The sequence below is a fragment of the Lithobates pipiens genome, unplaced genomic scaffold (assembly GCF_037356315.1).
Source record: "Lithobates pipiens isolate NorthernLeopardFrog02 unplaced genomic scaffold, aLitPip1_a1.2 Scaffold_3, whole genome shotgun sequence".
Taxonomy (NCBI): domain Eukaryota; kingdom Metazoa; phylum Chordata; class Amphibia; order Anura; family Ranidae; genus Lithobates; species Lithobates pipiens.
Window position 1 is genome coordinate 184,349,778 of NW_027507790.1, and position 22,459 is coordinate 184,372,236.

At 41.6% G+C, this 22,459-nt stretch overlaps 1 protein-coding gene and 2 pseudogenes across 3 annotated transcripts in view; all 3 read right to left on the reverse strand.

Moving 5' to 3' along the window:
• Positions 1 to 22,459, reverse strand: part of HOMER1 (homer scaffold protein 1) — a 175,391-nt gene that overhangs the window by 31,648 nt on the left and 121,284 nt on the right. For 2 of the 3 annotated variants that reach the window (XM_077462600.1, XM_077462601.1), the window contains exon 7: positions 1,881 to 2,040. In XM_077462600.1, the coding sequence (XP_077318726.1) occupies positions 1,881 to 2,040 (160 nt within the window). The remainder of the gene's footprint in view (positions 1 to 1,880; positions 2,041 to 22,459) is intronic. The other variant, XM_077462602.1, reaches the window with a different exon arrangement.
• Positions 15,922 to 16,138, reverse strand: LOC143941763 (U2 spliceosomal RNA; annotated as a pseudogene).
• LOC143941765 (U2 spliceosomal RNA) lies at positions 17,063 to 17,279 on the reverse strand (annotated as a pseudogene).

Below are 22,459 nucleotides of genomic sequence, written 5' to 3' on the forward strand. Positions count from 1 at the left end.
CCGATCAGGAAGGTCCCGGTCATGATTTATTGTCTGGGACTTGCTAACAGACTATTGCTGTGTCAGCGGGGGGGGGGGGGGGGGGGGGTGCGCATGTGTGCAAGCCTTAAACCTGGAAGCAGGCAACATTGTACCAGTACGTCGCTTTGCCTGCATGCATGGGGCCTTAAGTGGTTAAAGCATGTTAGCTGGGTACAATAGGGTAACATGTACACAATGAGTAGGCTCAAGTAATAAGCCCCTCCTAATATTAGGGCAATTTAGCAATCTACACCCCTGCTGTATTTTTGAGATAGAGAAAGAGACTAAGGACAGAGACTTCCCAGTCCTTTTTTCTGCAGTCACAGCTGCACTGGACAGTGAATGAATGGGAAGTGCTTTTGTGCTGAGCAGCTTCCTGTTCATTCAAAAACTGAAGCATAGTTTATTATGCTTCTGTTAAGAATGAATACAGGAGCGAACGGTACAGATTCGTTCAGAAAAGGAAGGGGCCAGTAAATGAAATATTTTTCGGCCCCTTCCCCTACTCTCCATCATGAAACATCCCCATAAGCAGCCAGTAGGAGGAGAGGAGAGAAGCTGGCAGCACTGCAAGGAGTGCCAGGAAGCAGGGGAAATGGCTACTGCACAAGGTGATTAGGGTGTGCCCAGGCACACCAGGCACACCCTATGCGCACGCCTATGCTGGTGCTGCTGTTTTAGTCCAATTAGGTGTTCAACCGGGGTCAGGCTAGAAACATTCAAATATTTACATATTCTTAACAGCCAGTAAAGGTTTAAGCTGAATAACTACCTGTTAGGAATATGTCAATAGTTGAATGTAGCAAGCCTGGCCACAGGTTGGCTGTAAAGTGAACTTTTCCTTCTTCCGCTAGCAATATATACACATTCCACTGCTGCCGGAACTAGGAAAATCAAGCCCTGTAATCTCCAAGCTCTGACTTGGCAGATCTCAAGCAGGAACTCTGTCACTGACCCCACGTGACAGTGTTGGACTAAACTTCCTGAATCAGGATTTTGGGCAGATATTCTATGCTATGTTCTAGATAAATATGTCTTGACACTGTAACATATGCTATTTTCTTGGGATTGATGAGATCAGTGGCGGGACAAGGTCATTCAGCACCAATGGCAAAGATGCCAAACTGCCCCCCCCCCCCCCATTATATGCAAGCTTAGGGGAACCTAACCCCAGCAGTCATCCATTTGTCAATAGGGGGAATTTTATTAAGAGTGGAGTCATCGCAAGAACTGAGGCTGTGCATGGTGAGAGACCCCTGTGGCAGATAGAGAGCACAGCCTCCTCGCTCCCTACTGTTCCCCCCACTGCTCCCAGCACTTGGCAGACAGGAGTAGTGATGCTGCCTGCCTGCTGCCCCTGCAGTATACAACTGCGCCCAGGGCAGCCGTCCCTCCTGCCCACCCCTTGTCCCGACCCTGGACTCGATGGCTACAGGCAACTTTTCATCCTGTGCACATTTTGTATTGCATGATTTACATTGACAAAAATAAAGCTGTGTTGATTTTAATCATTTGGTTGTTTGTAATATGTGGTGCCGCTAAAGTCTCCTTTACCCATTGATTTCTTTCGATTTATAGTAATATTGGGATACTGGCACCATGAATAGCCTCAAGCATTTTGCACTTTGTAATGCAAAATTTTTTGTCCAGCCTAGCCAGCTATATAAATAATAGAAATCAACTTTGTAGCCATATAATCCTGCACTAGAAGTAAGTGCCTTCACAGTACATGGGAGACAAATGGTGAATACCAATTCCTATGGACACAGCAGACAATAACTTTTTTACTGCATGTCCTCAGCTGCCAGTCAGGTACATGATTCAGTGTTAGTAGAGGACATCAGTAACTCAGTACCCACCCGCTTGTGGAGACGCTCTGCTTCTTCCTGATATGCAGCAAGCTGTTGTTTCCATTGTTTGACATTGGCAGTAGACTCCAGCAAGGCTGCTGTGAGCTTGGCATTGTTTCCTTTAAGTGTGGCCAGTTCTGCTTCCCAGTGCTTGTTGATCGCAGAACTGCTAAAAAAGAAAAAAAAGACACAACATTCAATACAGCTAGCAATAGTAGCACTTTACATACAGAAAGGGTTAATATGTTGAGAGCTTCTAGATTTTTTTTTTTTATAATCCTATATGTTCTGAAGCATGCTAATTTATAATTTACAACACAATGAAATCTGCATCTCCTAATTCATCATGTTTCATATCACTCTCATTATCAAATGGCATCAGCTAAGGTAAAGAAAATTGTTAAATTGGCTGCAAACCTCAAATGAAAAACGTTCAAAGCATATCCTTCTATAGAATGTACCTGCCTAGAGCCAAAGCACTGTCTATCCTGGCATTCCTCTGCTATCTGCATCAGTCACTTCTGACACTGTGATAATTTCATTTTAAAAAATTTTAGTCGACTAAATTAATACTATTTTAGTTGACTAAAATGATGACTAAAATAAGACTAAAACTGAAATGCCATTTTAGTCAAAAGACTAAAATGGGACTAAAACTAAAATGCCATTTTAGTCAAAAGACTTATGCCTTGTTCACACGGTGGGACATTCCGATCACAAAATCCTTCGGATTTTGTCCGAAACTGGTGTTGCATACACACGGTCGGACAAAGTTGTCGGAAAATCCAATCGGAACATGGTGACGTTCGTTGCATATGATGGGACTACGTAGAGGCTAGTAGCCAATAGCTTTGGTCCAGGCATGTACTGCCCATCGGAACTACAGGGAGTTTCCCGGTGGGCTAATAGCTCAGTGGGCCGGTTTCAGTGACAGCCTGTCAAAGTAATGGCTGCGTGGCTCGCCCTCAACTTCACGCAGTGATATGAGAAGGATGAGAAAAATACAGAGGAGAATGATATTAGTGAAATAATAAAAGAGGTTAGTGAGGGCTCCTTATGTTATGCTACTTATGTTTTTTTTGCACAATTGTGTATAGTTTACATACTGTTTTTGTGCTTGTTTGCAAAATGAAAGTGGGCCGGTCTGGATGAAGTCCAGGGCCAAATTTTTGTCCCAGTCCAGCCCTGCTTTGATCTCGTAATTTGATCTGAGCATGCGTAAACCTATGCAAGCATTCATCCAGCACTTCTAGTGGACGCTCATTTTGGCATCTGGTTAAATTGTACCATGAATCAAAGGGCTCCCACAGATGGTTAAGGCATCTATTCAAGGCAATTTTTAATGCCTATGAGGTAAGAGCACTGTGAGCGCACCAGTGTAATTGATATAGATACCTGGCAGTAGGAATTTAATCGGCAAGAGCACAGTCACTTGTTTGGACTTTATTATTGAACCTTTTTTGGTTGACACCATTTTTTGCAAATTTTTAGCACTTTAGTTCTGATTTGCACTATATGGACTGTCAGCATTTTTTATTTATTTATTGCATTTAGCACTTTATAATATACATATTTAGACAGCTTTTCATATATTTTTTATGTGATTTGTTTGATTACACTTAGTGTTCAACATTTTGAAGATATTTCACTCAGGTTATGCTCATTATCTGCATTCTTTGCACAATTTTTACTGGACATCTATACCACTCACTAATTGGTTGTTAAAGGTTAGTGCACAGCATTACTGCTCACTGATTGGTTGCTAAAGGTTACAGCACATCATCTCCTCACTGCCTGCACACCATGGACTCGGGAGGTGAGGGGGCCCATCAATAGACAGAAATCTCCTAGAAATCCTAGGACTCCTGGGATCAGTGTCAATGCTGGGGGAGGGGTGTGATCAGTGGCAGTGGTGGGATTAGTTAGGCGGCACTACACTGTGGCAAATTATGAATCATGTAGAGCAGGGATATGCAATTAGCGGACCCCCAGCTGTTGCAAATCTACAATTCCCATGAGGCATAGCAAGACTCTGGCAGCTACAAGCACGACACCCAGAGGCAGAGGCATGATGGGACTTGTAGTTTTGAAACAGCTGGAGGTCCGCTAATTACAAATCCCTGATGTAGAACAAAGCTGAAAATCTTTGGCAAGTATATAGTGGGGGATTCTACCAATGTAATGGGAAATTTACAATGATCACCAATGTGAGGGGGGATTTACACTGATCATCAATGTGAGGGGGAATTTGCACTGACCACCATGTAACAGGGGATTTTGCGCCAACCGCCAATAGAAAAGAGGGATTTCTACACTGACACCAATGTAATAAGAGCATTTACACCAACCACCAGTGGAAAGGGGAATTTACACTTACAACCATTGTTGAGGAAATTTGTACTGACCACCAATGTAAGGTGACACTTCTACACTGATCACCAATGTTAGGGGGGATTTACACTGACCACCAATGTAAAGGAGTATTTACAAAGCTAATAAAAGGTCTGGAGGACATGAAGAAAGGTTGTGAGCACTTAACTTATTCTCTCTGGAGAAGAGATGCTTGAGAGGGGATATGATTTCAATATACAAATACCATGCTGGTGACCCCACAATAAGGATAAAACTTGTTTGCGGAAGGGAGTTTAACAAGACTCGTGGCCACTCATTAAAATTAGAAGAAAAGAGATTTAACCTTAAACTATGTAGAGGGTTCATTACTGTAAGAGCGGCAAGGATGTGGAATTCCCTTCCACAGGTGGTGGTCTCAGCGGGGGGCATCGATAGTTTCAAAAAACTATTAGATAAGCATCAGTACGACCACAACATATAGGGATCTACAATGTAATACTGACATATAATCACACACATAGGTTGGACTTGATGGACTTGTGTCTTTTTTCAACCTCACCTACTACTTAACTATATGTAACTATGTAACACTGGGCACCTGTGTAAGAGCAATTCTGCACTTACCACCAATGTGAAGGGAAATGTACACTGATCACCAGTGTTATGAAGAATTTACACTGACAACCAATTTAATGGGGGATTTTATGTCAACAGTCAATAAAGAGGGATTTCTACACTAGCCTCCAATGTAAGGGGGATATACACTCACCACCAATTTAAAGGGGTCTTCTACCTGAACCACCAATATAAGGGGGGATTTGAAAATGACCACAAATGCAAGTTTGGCTTTTTTTATGATGACCAATATAAAGAGGAGTTTCTACACTGGCCACCAATGTAATGGGGATTTACACTGACCACTAATGTAACAGGAGCATTCACAGTGACCACCAATGTAAAGAGGAATTTCAACTGACCACCAATGTAAGGGGGACCTTCACACTGGCCACTAGTGTGAATTAAAGGATTGTACACCAAGCCCAAATGTAATGAGAAGATTTACACTGACCACCAATGTAAGTGAGGCATTTAGCCTGCGTTCACATTTGTGTGTGACGGGAACACATGCAAAATTGCTTTCCTGACGCTGCCCTTTAGCAGATACACAGCAGTGCCATTGTTAATGACACCTTCTTGCATCTGCTGAGATGTGTGTATTCACCTGCTCAGGGTGCTGTGGCACCATATTTTTTTTAAGAAGGAATTCACCTCCAATTTGCTTAGCTTTGTAGAACAGGCTGATGTTAGGCTTAATGACTATAGTTGTAGGCAGGACTTTCAAACATATTCCTTTGTGATGGTAGATATGACCTCAGGGGCACATGATATACATATGAATGTCGTCTCTATTTACATATCAATGCTGAGGTCAGCAACAATTTGCACATTAATGCCATTGCTATTTACATATCAATACAGGTTATTTAGATGTAAACACAGGGTCTGCAAGTGAGTCATCTGTACATGGCAATAGGGCAGAGCTGGGCAGCAGTAACAGAACTTTACACTGAGATATCAGGACACAGCACGGGACTAAAACTTCAAGGGACAAGGGAACTGGGATAGTTGGCAAGTATAAGGCAGCTGCTTTGGGTCCCACAACAATGATGGGGCCCTGGGCAGCTGCCCTTTTGGCCTGCCTTAAAAACGGTCCTGCTGTGGAATAGGGGCAAATGTTCTTACACTACATTTTCTACAGATGGAATGTGTCAATGGGGAAAATACCACATTATGGCCACTAGATGAAGCTTAGTAGCATACGTATTTTCTATGATAGGCAGCACCAACTACTGCCCACGATGCAACATTTCCCTTACTCCCAAATTCGATCTGCAAAGAATATAGCCTGAGAGTATTTAATTTGCACTGAATAAATTTACATGCAGCTTCCATGGATGAACAGCTATGCATTTTTTTTTTTTATAAATACACCCCAACTGCCTGAACGAGATGCTCTGACTAGATACAGGGCTAACTCTGTCAGAGAAACATTTTTGGAACTGCAACTTGAGAATCTAATATACAGTAAATGTGGCTGGTATAGGCTACTTGCATCATCTGAAAGTGAGATTTTACCTTAGTAAATAGTAATAAAGTATGAAAAGGCTGACCCAGCAGCTCCTAAAACATATTTCAAACATTCTATATAAACACAGCGGTTACAATAGCGAAGGAAAGATCACAGAGGTTTAACTGATTCTCTAATTCTAATGACTATAATGTAGATGAAGTGATTAAAGCTTCTATAACAACACAAGCACTCATTGAAATTAGGGTTCCCAAAAATAAAACGCAAACGCTTCCCAGGCAGCCCTGTTTCACATACTCATAGCTCTCCTGATTAATTTAATGGCGTACATCAATGCTATTTCACGCTGTTAGACCATAAACCCAGCTGAACGATCTTCACTCCATGTTGGAAATTATCATTAGAATTAATGCGAGTCATTAAAGAAGCGCCTTCATTATCTGCACGTCGGATCACAATTCACTGCCAAAGGCTATGAAAGCAGTTTTATTTTCTGCAAAGTAGGTCAGTTATGAAAAATAAATCCCATTAGTTTCACCATATGGAGTATTATTTGGCATTGGAGATAAGCATACAATTATTTAAGCTCACCAAAAAAAAAAAAAAAAAAGATAAACAGCAAAAGCTTATAAGGACCAGAGATTGTTGAATATATTGGTGTCATTCTGCTTAGGAAACAAACATCCTGCTAACTTTTAAGAGCAAGAAAGTTCAAAATAAAATATCTAAGTGAAATTTATTGGACCTACATGTGGTGGGAAATTTTTGTGGAGTTTTGAACCCAGTACTGTTTATTGAGAGCAGCAAAATTGAAGCGTTTTTTGAACCTGACGAGTCCCACCTCTGACCTGTGAATCCATAGTAGGCAAACTTACCAACCTTGGTTAGCAAGCCATGATGGACTGTAAGAAGGATAATCCACGCCGAATGCCAGTCGTAGATGTGACAATTATGGAAATTGTTCATCAACTTTCAGTAAAAAAAAAATCCCAAAAACTTGGAACTTAAAGATTTGGAGGAGTCGAAAACCTATTGAGTTTAAAATGTCCCAATTCTGATAGACCTAATGATCGATATTGAGCAGCAATGGTAGGTAAAAATTAAGTTATATTGGTAGACCTTAAGAGCTGGCTACATTGTACATGTATGGATACATTGTAAAATGTTAGATGCAGATTTACTTATAGCATAAGTAAATGTGGTTCATGAAACACATCAAGAGAAAATTCGAAGTCTATGGAATAGTCTAATCACCAAAAGCAATAATATGTGAAAAAATGATGATTTGTAACATTAGCTGGACCTGGAAAAACAATGGATTGGTTTGGTATTGTTAAACTGTTGTTAACAAATATGAATATGAAAGAAATTACCAGCTGGTACATGTGGTTTTAATATGTATGATTCTTTTATGATGAAATAGATTTTAGATTTCTTTTGCACTTGATATTGAGTGTAAAGTACCATCTAGTACTTTGTTTCCAATGGTAGCTGAAAGTCATTTTTAACTGATTTTCGACCCACTTTTATCAACCAATATTGCGCAAAATTAGGAAGTGTTCTCTGAAATTGCTCAAAACAGATGGATGTGCCCTGATCAGTTTCATACATCCACCATGAAAACCAAAAATCTCCTGCTACTTGGGGACTTTAATCTATGGGCAAACTCCTCCCAGGACTCCATCGCTACCGCTTGCATCAACCAACTGGAGGCACTAGGCCTGCAGCAACTGATAAATGCTCCCACGCATGCTTCAGGCCATACCCTCAACCTTATCTTCAAACAAAACATTGATATTAACACACTTGATAACATGCCATTGCCTTGGACTGACCACCACGTGATCAAATTCAAAATAAATATCATTTACCAAATACCAACACACTTAACGACAATACACTGGACAAGATCACAGAAGAAACTACTCACAACTCTTCAAAACAACACTATCTAACAAAATAGCTGTGTTAACCCAAAACTACTCAACTGAAGACACACTCAACTTCCTTAACACAGCATTATTACAGACAGCCGACATAGTCGCACCAATATGCAGAGCACCCACCCGCAAAAACAATTTGGGCTGGTTCAATGACTCTCTTACATCACTGAAAAAAGAACGCAGAAGAGTTGAAGGAGCATGGAGAAGGAACCCAACAATGGAAAACCACACAAATGATAAATCACTCACCACAAGATACTACAAAGCCATCTTCATAGTAAAAAAATAAAATTTCTCCAAAACCATCTCAAAAGCCACAAACCGCCCTCGAGCACTCTTCAAACTAGTCACCCAGACTATGAACCCCACCTGCTTAGAGTCTCCAGCAAAAGAAACACAGTTATCTGAGTTATCTGATTTTTTCATTGACAAAATCGCAACCATTCGGGAAATAATTCAGCAGAACATAGCAAGTAACCCCAATCGGCCAGAGCAAGAAGACAAAAACCACACAAAGATTCTACAACCCCCGAGATTTACTCTGGTCCCAATTACCACTGACACCACTAAAACCATCATCAGAAACCTCCGAGACAGCACATCGCCAAACTACATTATTCCCACAAATCTTCTGACAGAATGAACGGACATCTTGGCACCCATCATAACATACATCATAAACCAGTCATTTAAAGAAGGAATCATCCCGACCTCCGTCAAGCAAGGCACAATCATCACTCAATGCCGATTTAATGCATATCGAACATTCAAGTATTTTGGAAGGGGGTCACAGAATGTATAGCAGAAATAACAGCCATTCCCATACAGCCCACAAAAGAGGTGTGCCTTTTGGGACTGGCGGACAATCTAGCCCCAAAATGAGTAACTCATACTTTGCTGACAATCCTAATCTATTACACTAGGAAAATTATAGCGTTATCATGGAAAAAGCCTAATCCTCCAGCTGTATCAATGTGGAAGGGTGTGGTTAATAGGGCTGCACCTTTATACAAGGCTACATACATTAGCAAGGGCATACCACAAAAATTTGATAAAGTGTGGGGCAGTTGGATGAATAGTGAAAACTACTGTGGTGGATTAAGTGGCACCTAATAGAATGCACCTGCAGTGGGTTTTAACATGTATGTAACTATCTGACATATCTAAATGTACCATTGACTGTTATTGAGAAAAGGTGGCCTTATTATTATTATTTTGATTTTTTCACTGAGCGACACACAATGTACATACCGGTAGTTTATTTTTGTGTGTGGCCCATTGGGTCTTGTATATACCTGTTATGTTAAATAATAAATAAAACTTTTCAAAAATCAAGGCACAATCAAACCCCTCCTAAAGAAGCCTAACCTCGATCCCAAAGACCCAAACGACTGCAGACCTGTCACAAGCCTCAACACCATCTCCAAAATTATCAAGAAAGCAGTAGTGCAACAGCTACAACTCCATCTGGACACCCATAAACTTTTGGGCCCACTACAATCTGGTTTTTACTCTGGCCAAGGGACAGAAACTGCACTGCTCAAAATCTGGGATGCCACCCTTGAAGCAGCAGGTGAAGGAGAATTGTATTTCCTGGGGCTGCTGGACCTCAGTGCAGCGTTCGACACAGTAGACCACAAAACCCTGCTCACTCGTCTCACAGAAGTAGCTGGAGTTGCAGATTCAGACTTACCCTGGTTCACATCCTTCCTAGAGAACCGATCCCAGAAAGTGAAACTAGGAGCTTTCACTTCGGAAGCATGAAAAATTACATGCGGAGTCCCTCAAGGATCAGCCCCTGCTCTTTAAGCATCAGCAACCAGGACCTACTTTATCACTCCTATGCAGATGACATCCAACTCTACCTATGCATCACCAACAAAAAAGACCAATACCAGGCACTGAAAAACTGTCTCTCATTGATCGACGACTGGATGACGGAGAGCTCCCTTAAACTCAACGGATCCAAAACAAAACTCCTCTTCCTCCAAGCAAACCGAAACAAAAACGCTGGCACGATGTCCACACTAAAGCCAAAAGCCTCGGAGTCATCTTTGACTCAAACATGACGATGGATGCACAACTAGGATCAGTAGTCAGTGGATCCCACTACCTTCTTCGCCTATTGTGTAGACTCATCCCGTTCATCCTGGAAGGAGATACAGCAGCAGTAGTTGGAACAATCATCAATTCCCAACTTGACTACGCAAATTCCCTCTACCTAGGAATTCCAAAATACCAAATTTCACGTCTACAAATTGTCCAGAACAGAGCAGCCAGACTGGTAACTGGAAAAAAACCTTGGGAGTCAATCACCCCATCCCTCAGGACCCTCCATTGGCTAGCCGTGAAGGACCGAGTTACATTTAAGACCCTCTGCCTCACTCACAAATGTACACAAGGAAAAGCCCCGCAATACCCCTGCGACAAAATAAAGCACTACACCCCAGATCGCACTCTCCACTCAACTAACCAGAACCTCCTCCACATCCCCAAGATCCGTTATAAATTAAAAGGCGAACGAAGGTTCGCAGTCCAAGGACCACGGCTATGGAACGCTCCACCCACGTACATCTGCTCGGAAGAAAACCATCTGGCCTTCAGGAAGAAGCTCAAGACCCATCTCTTCTGGAGACCCCCCCGACGGACACTGGCAGCAAAAAGCGCCCTGAGGCAATTTAGTTTGCATATGTAACGCTATACAAGTTATTCATTCATTCATACAATCAGATTTTCAAAGTCTGGTAGACAACTTTCCAAAATCTTACAAAATTGCCAAATATTGCATATGGATGGCCAGCATATGTGGGTCCAAACCCTTCATAATTCTTAAAGCGGTATTAAACCCAAAACCAAAACGTTAATATATTACAGCTTACCAATCATGTAACGCTATACAAGTTATTCATTCATTCATACAATCAGATTTTCAAAGTCTGGTAGACAACTTTCAAAAATCTTACAAAATTGCCAAATATTGCATATGGATGGCCAGCATATGTGGGTCCAAACCCTTCATAATTCTTAAAGCGGTATTAAACCCAAAACCAAAACGTTAATATATTACAGCTTACCAATCATTAGATGTTATGGCTGCATTATTTTCCTTTTTTTAATCTTTTTTTCCCTTTGTCTTCACCCGTAATATGGCCAGTGGCACACCTCCTTTATTAGAGAGCCTGTTAGATGTACTAATAGATTTAAATAAACTAACAAATTGAAGCCAACTCCAGCTTACACTTTATAAAGAGTTACAGCAGTTAGCCCTTGTACACACGGTCGGACATTCTGACAACCAAATCTGTTGCATTTTGTCCAACGGATTTTGTCCGAAACTGTTGCATACACACGGTCGGACAAAGTTGTCGGAAAATCCAATTGTACATAACGTGATGACGTTACTTTGTTACGACGGGACTACGTTCAGGCTAGTAGCCAATAGCTTTGGTCTAGAAATTTGATCTGAGCACGCGTGGCACTTTGTCCGTCGGAGTAGGCTACACATGATCGGAGTATGTCCGATTGGAGCATTTTGTCGGAAAATTTTACGGACAAGTTGGAAAACTTGGTCCGTCGGATACTCTGACGGAAACAGTCCGATGGAGACAACACACAGTCGGATTATCCGACAAAACGGTCCGATAGGACACATTCCGTCAGAATCTCCGACCGTGTGTACAAGGGCTTACAGTTTTTTTCCCTTTTGAGATAAAGGTTTTACATGAATAAATAAAAGCTGATCATTGTAAGCATGAAGTGTTAATAGGGGGCACTGTGACTACTAACTAGATATATTCCTACAAATATCAATTTGTGAACAGATGCCAAAATACATATCGACTTAAATATACAGAAACTTAAATATGCATAACACTGTGAATGTTATAAATGAAAAAAGTCCATATTCATCTGTGATTGTTTAACCACCTCAATACAGTGCACTTACACCCCCTTCCTGACCAGACCAATTTTCAGCTTTCAGCGCTCTCACAGTTTGAATGACAATTACTCAGTCATGCAACACTGTACCCATATGAAACTTGCGTCCTTTTTTCCACACAAATAGAGTTTTCTTTTAGTGGTATTTAATCAGTAGTGGGTTTTTTCTTTTTTGTGCTATAAATAATAAAAATGTAAATTTTGTGAAAAAAATGCCTTTTTTTGTTTCTGTCATAAAATTTTGCTAATTAGTAATTTTTCTTTATACATTTTGGCCAAAATTTATACTGCTACATATCTTTGGTAAAATAACCTAAATTAGTGTATATTATTTGGTCTTTGTGAAAGTTATAGAGTCTACAATCTATGGTAGAAAATTAAAAATAAGCTATGGCGCTATGACCCTGTACTTGTGCATTTAAATATGTGCTTTGGATGTGACCTTACTAGTAAAACATTGTTTAACTGAATCTATATAAAGTGCTAGTGCTGCCGTGTTATGCAATGTTGCATATGTATTCCACTTGTGTAACAGATATCACATACATGAAAATACAAAACAAAAAATTACAATTGTGCAAAAATGCTTTGTAAAGGTGCAAATTAAATGTTCTCAAACAGTCCTTCAAAGAATTGTGCAACAACGTGTGCAAAATTGCAAATGATTCGTGCAAAAAATGTGCAAAAAATGTGCAAAAAATATAAGTCCCAAATAACGTCCTTCAATATAAAAAGGTTTTTCCAAATCGCATTCAAAAGTAGCTAGAAAGTCGCATAGTACAGTACTTCAGGAATGTTGGTAAAAATAAGGTGACTAGTGCACAGAAGACAATATAGAGGGAAAACACTCCTTCCCGGTGCGCCACTCAGTGCTGTAAGGATATGATTGTGCTCACCAGATCAAGCACCCTCATAGGGTTAACCAGGCCTTCACAGTATAAGCCACTGTGCTGCTGTTTAGCCACTGCTGCTGGTGCGCTGGAGCCCAGAAGACGTCGCTCTGACGAAACGCATAGGGCGTGGCCACGGACGTGCACCTTTCCATTCACAACAATAGCAACGGCCGGCGGAGTTTGTTACACACGCGAACTAATTTTTAATACTGTGTGAGTAATTTTTTTTAAAATATGGAATAAAGATGTTTTAAAAAACGTATTTGCACCATGGATATGCTTCTCTCTCCCCCCCATGTATATAACCACGGAGTATATTCGGAAGTAAAAAGTGAACATTCCCCCAGCGCACCAGCAGCAGTGGCTAAACAGCAGCACAGTGGCTTATACTGTGAAGGATGAACTGTGACAGGTACTTGGGTACTCAGATGTGAAGGATGAACTGTGACAGGTACTCGGGTACTCAGATGGCCTGGGACAGGTACTCAGATGGACTGTGACAGGTACTCGGGTACTCTGATGGACTGTGACAGGTACTCGGGTACTCTGATGGGTTGTGAAAGGTACTCGGGTACTCTAATGGACTGTAACAGGTACTCGGGTACTCTGATGGGCTGTGACAGGTACTCTGATGGGCTGTGACAGGTACGTGGGTACTCTGATGGACTGTGAGTGACAGGTACTATGATGGGTGGTGACAGGTCCTCTTTATTGGGGGGGCAATCAGTGTGATTGGTGTACACTGTAAGCGGTAACGAGATGTTACCGCAATCTCCTCCTCACACACGATCGGTGTGTGAGGAGGAGAACCCGGAAACATCTTGTTACCGCGGTTTGTTTACATTTAGTGATCGGCAGTGAAACGATTACAGCTGATCGATCACGTGGGTAAACAGCAGGCCAATGGCTGTGTACCAGCGTTGGTGACGAGCAGTGTTCCCAGGAACACGCCACCACAGACGTGCATGCGCAGCGTGCTCCCGATCGCACGCCGTGCACAGTGGGGGGTGTAACAATTTGTGATCGGCCATGACTTCATCACAGCCGATCACGTAGTAAACAGCCATACCCAATGGCTGTTCACCCCCCTCAGTGGCGAGCGGTGTCTCTATGACACGCCGCCACCGAAGGAACAGGGATGCGCACGCACAATAGCGTGCATTCCCTGTTTAAACGTGAGGCCGTCATATGGCGGCCTCCCACCACAAGAGCTGTGCTGCCTGGCCGTCATTTGACAGCCGGCGGTCGGCAAGTAGTTAAAAAATGAAAATGTGTTTGGTAAATCAATATCTGTAGATATCCTCCACCGCTTGCAAACATCCAACAACACCCAAAGTGCTCTTGTAAAATATCTGCTCACCAAACAGCCATGACCTCTTTACCCAAAAAGAAGGTCAGAATTTGCTTGTGCTGCTACCTTGCAGCTTGGTGTGGTATCTCAGACTGTCTGACACTATGTTTTCTCCCCCACAGTGGGTAACATGAGTTGAGAAAGACAAAATGGACCCAAATAGCATAATATTGCTTGGTTTATCAAAACAACAAATGGCAAAAACAAAATGCCTGCTTACGTTGCTAAGTGCCTGTGTCCCGGCACTAGATGGTATGTATGTGTTCGGATGGAGCCGCACTGAGCCCTGTTGGGATCGGCGTGCGTTCCACCATCGCTGGAGATAGAACTGGAAGCTGGGACCCGGAAATGACGTGACCGGAATACGCCTAGAGGTCAAGTCATTTCCAGGTCCCAGCTACTGCCAGGACACAAGCACTTAGCAATGTAAGCAGACATTTTGTTTTTACCATTTGTTGTTTTAATGAACCAAGTATTATTACGCTATTTGGGTCCATTTTGTCTGGGCCAAATCACCGGTCACTGGGTATCCAGACGGCTGCAGCAATAAACATCTTTTGCTGCCGCCATCTGACCAGCCCATTGGTGAGTATGAGGTATTTTCTGTAGACCTCTCTGAACATTAACCTCATATGCCTCCTGTGTTAACATATATTTATTGATCTCATTACTTATATTGCCGATACAATACTAATATTTATGCATCCACCCCTGAAGAAGTGAGCATGGTCTTGCGAAATGTGTAGGGTTTCGTTGATGCTTGTATTTTGCCTTCGTACATTTCTGTACAACTGTATGTGAATTGTCATTCTTTTATTGTGTTTGTACTGCTGAAACAGACCCACCTAAGTACTTGGTGAGGCTCCCCTGAAGGGAGACCCCATGAGAAAGGGGGAACCAAGCCAGAAGGCCATGTCCACCACCTCCCAAGACTTTCAGGGCAGGCCCGAGGACCTACATCCTATCAGTCACACATGCAAAAACCATGTACAACATAAAAATACAAAAAGTGACAAACCAGGGCTTAAATAAAAAAAAGGAGGGGAGAAGGAAGTGGAGAGTAGAGTGAAAAGTGGTCATTGTATGAAACAATGACCAGGCCCTCTGGCCAGGAATCAAAAAGTCTCAGCCGAAAGGCCCAGCCCAGGAGGCAGGTGAGAAAAAAGTGTGGTATGGTGCAGTGACCGTGGTGCCATAAATCAAAATGACCCTCACTCACAGTGATCTTACGGCACCCCCTGGACTGCCACTGCAGGAACACATACACCATGGGCTTTGTTCCAACCCTGGCCCACAGCCAGACTGGCACAGCCCCCACCCCTACCAGGAAGGCCTGGAGCTCTGAGAGCTTAGGGAGAGCCCTGGATGCAAAGGGGGGCCAGTGTTCTTTTCTCGAAAGACTGACAGGAGCAATGACCGCACCAATTTATGCCAGAAGGCCAGGGACCGACCCTTCGGCCAGACCGGTGCAGCACCCATCCTCACCAGGTGCACCCTTCTGGCCTGCTGAGACACAACCAATCATCAGCCTCTATGACCAAAGAGCACTGATGTGGTCCCTACTGAAATAGACCGTCCAGGTACAATTACATATTGGATTTGCATCTGCCCTTCCCATTTGGGAGTAGCATAGTGCCTCCTCTGCCAACTGATAAGAACAGATACTACACTTGATCTTAGCCAAAAGGACGAGAAGCTGTCAATCAAATTCAATGATGCGGGCACCGGAGGGCGGGGCCGAGTCCAGCATTCTGTGTCTATGGACGTAAATGCTTGACTTGGGAGGGCGCCCGCACAGTACCCCCAAGGAAAGCGCTTCTCCTAGGGGGTTTACTGATGCGGGGAGGAGCCGCGAGCGCCGTTGGGGGACACCAGAAGACCATGATCACAAAATGATCATCAATGCAACAGTGGAGGTAAGTATATGTTTGTTATTTAAAGAAAAAAAAACAAAAAAAAAAACAAGGGTTTACAACCCCTTTAACTTGGATGAAAAATGTATAAGTGGTAAACTATTAGCTACACCATAATACTAACAATATTCTACCAGTTTCAATCACTTTTAACCAGTTTTTGTTTGCAAAAATAGTTGACTGTACCTACCTGTACCGTTTCTACTAACACTGAAAATAACTAATAGCAATGGTGGATTTAAACAACAATCTTGATCTACTTTTGCAATTAAAAGCTGATTGGAAATGATTAACAGCTTACTGTATGTTTATTTTACAGCTGGCCATGCCCTCTGGCCAGGAATCAAAAAGTCTCAGCCGAAAGGCCCAGCCCAGGAGGCAGGTGAGAAAAAAGTGTGGTATGGTGCAGTGACCGTGGTGCCATAAATCAAAATGACCCTCACTCACAGTGATCTTACGGCACCCCCTGGACTGCCACTGCAGGAACACATACACCATGGGCTTTGTTCCAACCCTGGCCCACAGCCAGACTGGCACAGCCCCCACCCCTACCAGGAAGGCCTGGAGCTCTGAGAGCTTAGGGAGAGCCCTGGATGCAAAGGGGGGCCAGTGTTCTTTTCTCGAAAGACTGACAGGAGCAATGACCGCACCAATTTATGCCAGAAGGCCAGGGACCGACCCTTCGGCCAGACCGGTGCAGCACCCATCCTCACCAGGTGCACCCTTCTGGCCTGCTGAGACACAACCAATCATCAGCCTCTATGACCAAAGAGCACTGATGTGGTCCCTACTGAAATAGACCGTCCAGGTACAATTACATATTGGATTTGCATCTGCCCTTCCCATTTGGGAGTAGCATAGTGCCTCCTCTGCCAACTGATAAGAACAGATACTACACTTGATCTTAGCCAAAAGGACGAGAAGCTGTCAATCAAATTCAATGATGCGGGCACCGGAGGGCGGGGCCGAGTCCAGCATTCTGTGTCTATGGACGTAAATGCTTGACTTGGGAGGGCGCCCGCACAGTACCCCCAAGGAAAGCGCTTCTCCTAGGGGGTTTACTGATGCGGGGAGGAGCCGCGAGCGCCGTTGGGGGACACCAGAAGACCATGATCACAAAATGATCATCAATGCAACAGTGGAGGTAAGTATATGTTTGTTATTTAAAGAAAAAAAAACAAAAAAAAAAACAAGGGTTTACAACCCCTTTAACTTGGATGAAAAATGTATAAGTGGTAAACTATTAGCTACACCATAATACTAACAATATTCTACCAGTTTCAATCACTTTTAACCAGTTTTTGTTTGCAAAAATAGTTGACTGTACCTACCTGTACCGTTTCTACTAACACTGAAAATAACTAATAGCAATGGTGGATTTAAACAACAATCTTGATCTACTTTTGCAATTAAAAGCTGATTGGAAATGATTAACAGCTTACTGTATGTTTATTTTACAGCTGGCCATGCACTTTGAAAGTTGATAGTGCAATCTGACATGTGATTCTATTTTTCTTGATTTTACAAAGCAATGGAAGACATAAACTGGTGGCATTGAACCCCATTAAAAAAAAAAAAATCTGTTTCTGATTAGATCTTTCATTACACTGTATTGAAGCTGTCAGTGTATTTCCCAGTTTCAATCTCACAATTAACCACATTTTGGTGGTTGATGAAACTGGTAGGTGGAGGACTGCTTTTTATCTCTTTACTACGTTGTATATGCAAATTTACAAAAACTTTATTTAAATAAAAACTTAATAAAAAGAGTCTTTTGAAAAAGTAAGAACTATGAATGCTGAAACACTGCAAAGACTTCATGTTTCTATGGAGACACTGATTTTTTCATGAGACATTTGCTTAACAAATCCATATCCTATTATTATAAAAGATTTTGCTTCACAATTTAGTAATGAAAATTATTTTGTGCTTGTCATCATGGACAACACACTCCTAGAGTACACCACAAAATATCAGAAATTGTGGGTACTTTGAACGAGCTGATTTTATGCATGACTTTTTATTTTGAACACTTATAACGGCACCCAGCAAATGAGACTTTTGATGTATGAAAATAGGTTGGGCAAGATGTGAAAGAAGTTGCTATGCCAGCTGTCAAAATTTGGGCAGCTACATATTTTCATGACAAAGTAAAGTTGATTGGCCTAGTTCCAAAATGGTTCATTCACACTATACTCAAACTGTTTATTGCAGCAAAATTAGCTTTTTTTTTAACCTTATCTTCAATACACAGCTGGTGCAGCTGATGGCAGACCAATCATTGCTTGCAAACAGCAGCAAGATGTCCTGTTCTCATCTCAGACCCTTATACAAGTTCTAAAAGTATCTGGATATGTTAAGGACCAAGTTTACTTTTTCATCATCTAAATTTATTTGCTGCAAATAATCATTATTTAATTATATTTAATAATCTTTAACACCCTCTTCCTTTTTTTCTACTGTTTTTCTCGCCACACCCTAAAATTCTCACGGTTGCAATGTACTGAAATATATCCTATTTCAGTGATGGCGAACCTTGGCACCCCAGATGTTTTGGAACTACATTTCCCAAGATGTTCAACTACACTGCAGAGTGCATGATAATGGGAAATGTAGTTCCAAAACATCTCTGGTGCCAAGGTTCGCCAACACTGTCTTATATGATAAGACTGGATTTAAAACCTCTGCCTCTTGTACTGCTTTTATAAGAGCCAACTGTATAAGTATTTTAAAGGAAATAAGCATTATACAGTTTTTACCCCACTGATGTTGATTTTGGGGGCAAGATTTCAGCCTGGTAGAGCTTGGAGAAGGACTGCTAAGCTGGCCAAAACCAACAAAATTTTGTAGATTTTTTTTATTTTATTTTATAATGGTTTGTGGGGTCAAATTGATGATCGTTTTTGACAATAATGATAAGAAAATTCGAAGAAGCATAATGGAAATTTTTCCTGAACAAATTAAATTCTAACTGTGAATGTGGTTTTTGTTTAAGAAAAATAGGACAAGGCACAAAACCTGTTTACTACATCTGGGATTCCAAGCAAGTCAGAGGTCTGGACAAGTTATGCTAAAGGGTTGATTTTATTTCTCTAAAATAAAGAAGTGATTAATACTTACCTGCTCTGTGCAATGGTATTTCACAGAGTGACCCTGAGCCTCCTGTTCTGGGGTCCCCTGCCAGCGCTCTCCACTCCTCTTTTTTGTGTGCCCCATAGCAAGCCACTTGCTATGGGACACACGTGTGGGCATGCTCTTAAGCCAGGTTGTGTGTGTTCATAGACACACACAGCGTGGTTTGGCCCTGCCCCCAACTCCTCCCCACAGTATTTGATTGAAAGCATCGGGAACCAATGGCTCCCACTGCTGCCTCTGTGCCTGCAAGAGCAGGGAGGTGAAGATTGTGATGTAATTTCTCCATCTCTCCACCTGTCCAATCAAAGAATGCTTTGCATTCAATGATAAAATACAATGCATTCTCTGAAAGGCACATATGCTGAGCAAGGTGCCCACTATGATTACCACTTAGCAAAGGACCCATAAGAGAGCAAGGATCAGTGTAATAGTAGCGGCTACTAAAATGATTCTTCGCTTCCACAGGTAACTATACAAAAAAGAAAAAGAAATAACTGAAATTCAGCTTTATGGGTTAGGAGTTTATTTTCTTGTACTTTTAGAACCACATAAACAATTTGTAACAGATGATTTCTAGGTCTTAGGGGCAAAAAAAAAAAAAAAATTGGCCTTAAGGAAATTCTTTGACATACGGTCTCAATTTCTTACGTGGTATCTTTACATGCATTGAGAATGTCAGTGACCTTTTTGGCAGTAACCTTTCTGGAAATTCAAAATTGTAAAGGTAGGCGCTACTTCTACACTCTATTGAGGTTGGGTCGCTGCTATCACGTCCGTGTTGCCGGTGACATCCCATCTGGAATCAGTGGAACGCACGCTGGTTACCTTCGGAGAGCGGTGGTGCAGAGTTCTAATATCACAAGCTGCTTGTGCTGGTGCCACTTTTGCCAAAATAAAATGTAAGTGCATATGGTTGGCTTGTTTTTAATTTGGTGAATTTTAATAAACATAATACACTGTCGATATTTTATATCTTTTTAGGATCCATGATTCCTATTTGGATGTGAAAGAGGAGGTGTAGAGGACTGCATACTATATGGTGAGCTTATTTTGCCTTCCTTGTTAATATAATCCAAATGCTAAGCAGGTTTTTATGGCCATATGAGTCTGGTGAGTGGTTTATTTTACCACACGTGGTATAGCACTTTATTTTGGAGTGAAGAAGCAAGACACGGTGCGTGAGATAATTTCTAACACGTATGGACACCAACAGAATTATATAAGAGTTATTATAATAAAAGTGGAAGTCATTCCACATGTGTTTGGATAAAAGCAGAAGAAACTTTATTAGAAAGTATATGGACACTAATAGGTTTATGGTGTATTGGTATATTCAAGTGTTTGATATATTTTATATTTGGTATACTGTATCATGTAAAGAGTCACTGGAGGGGTTGTACACACAGAGTGTAGATGTAGTGCCTACCTTTACAATTTGACCCCTTTGCTGGCCACCCTATAGCCAAATGACAGCCATAGCGCAGACAGCTGGTTCTGAGAGGCTGTCATATGATGGCCTCCTGTTATTTGCGCCCGCTGCTGGAGGACACTGCTGATCACAGATTAAGATAAAGAGCCAATCAGCAGCTCTTTACCATGTGATCAGTTGTGTCCAATCACAGCTGATCACGTATGCAAATAGAAGCCGGTTATCGGCACTCATTTACTCATCCTGACAGCATGAGGAGAGGAGAAGAGAGCCGATAACCGGCTTCTTTAAAATGGGACATGTACACTGATAAATTAGGGCATTTATTATCAGTGTCCTGAATATCAGTGCAGTCCAAACAGTACCCACCAGTGCTGCCAACCTGTGCCCATCAGTGCTACCAATGTGTGGCTACCAGTACTGTCAACCAGTGCCCATCAGTGCCGATTGGTGCCTCCTCATCAGTGTCACCTATCAGTGCTGCCCATCTGTGCTACCTATCAGTGCAACCTATCCCTGCCCATCAATGCCGCAGTATCAGTGCAGCCTATCAGTGCCCATCAGTGCAGCCTCATAAGTGCAAATCAATGAAGTAGAAAAATTACCTGTTTCCAACATTTTATAACAAACTATAAAAAAATTTTTTTTTTTTTTTTTTATTTAGTAAAAAAAATAAAAAAACAGTCATGATTAAATACCATCAAAATAAAGCTCTATTTGTGTGAATTTTTTTTAATAAAAATGTTGTTTGGGTATAGTGTTGCATGACTGCGCAATTGTCATTCAAATTGCAACATTGCTGAAAGCTGAAAATTGGCCTGGTCAGGAATGGGGTAAAAGATCCCAGTAGGCAAGTGGTTAATTATACATAGTGGTGTAATACACTTAAAGGGGCAGCTGCTAATTACATAGAAAGGGATTTTCAAGGTTGGCGCTCTTTTATAATATACCTTTTAACCTTTCTGGAAAACCTCAAAGTTCAAACTCGCTTTACTCAAAGTTCCAGTCTAATTTGGTACACACGAGTCTTGTACTATACTGGGCATTACTGTGCTGCATATCACCCCTGTTTATCGGGAATGTTTCACCTAGCTATTTCTGACTTTGTATCAGACACACAGTATTACAATATCATGCGCTGTAAGTAGATGAAGTTTATCTGTTAACAAAACATTCCATTTCCAAATTAGTAGATGCTGCTATGCATTACTATTTCAACACATCAACAGCTACAGCTCTAAATATAGAGCTTATTTGTCTAGTTATAACCAAAACACCATTGCTGGTAATCAATCCAAATCCTATCCTGTGCTTCCACTTTCCAATATAAACTTATATATATATATTTATACACATATATAGAGAGAGACAAAGAAGCATTATGTTTTATACCTACCTATATTACTATATTATCTATGGGATGGCTAATGTTTTCAAAAACATTCTTCAGTATTTTGAAATGATGGTTCTCTACTGCATCTACTAATACAACACCATCTGACCCCAATAACCTAGGACTGTTTGAGTTCTTGTATCCTGAATTG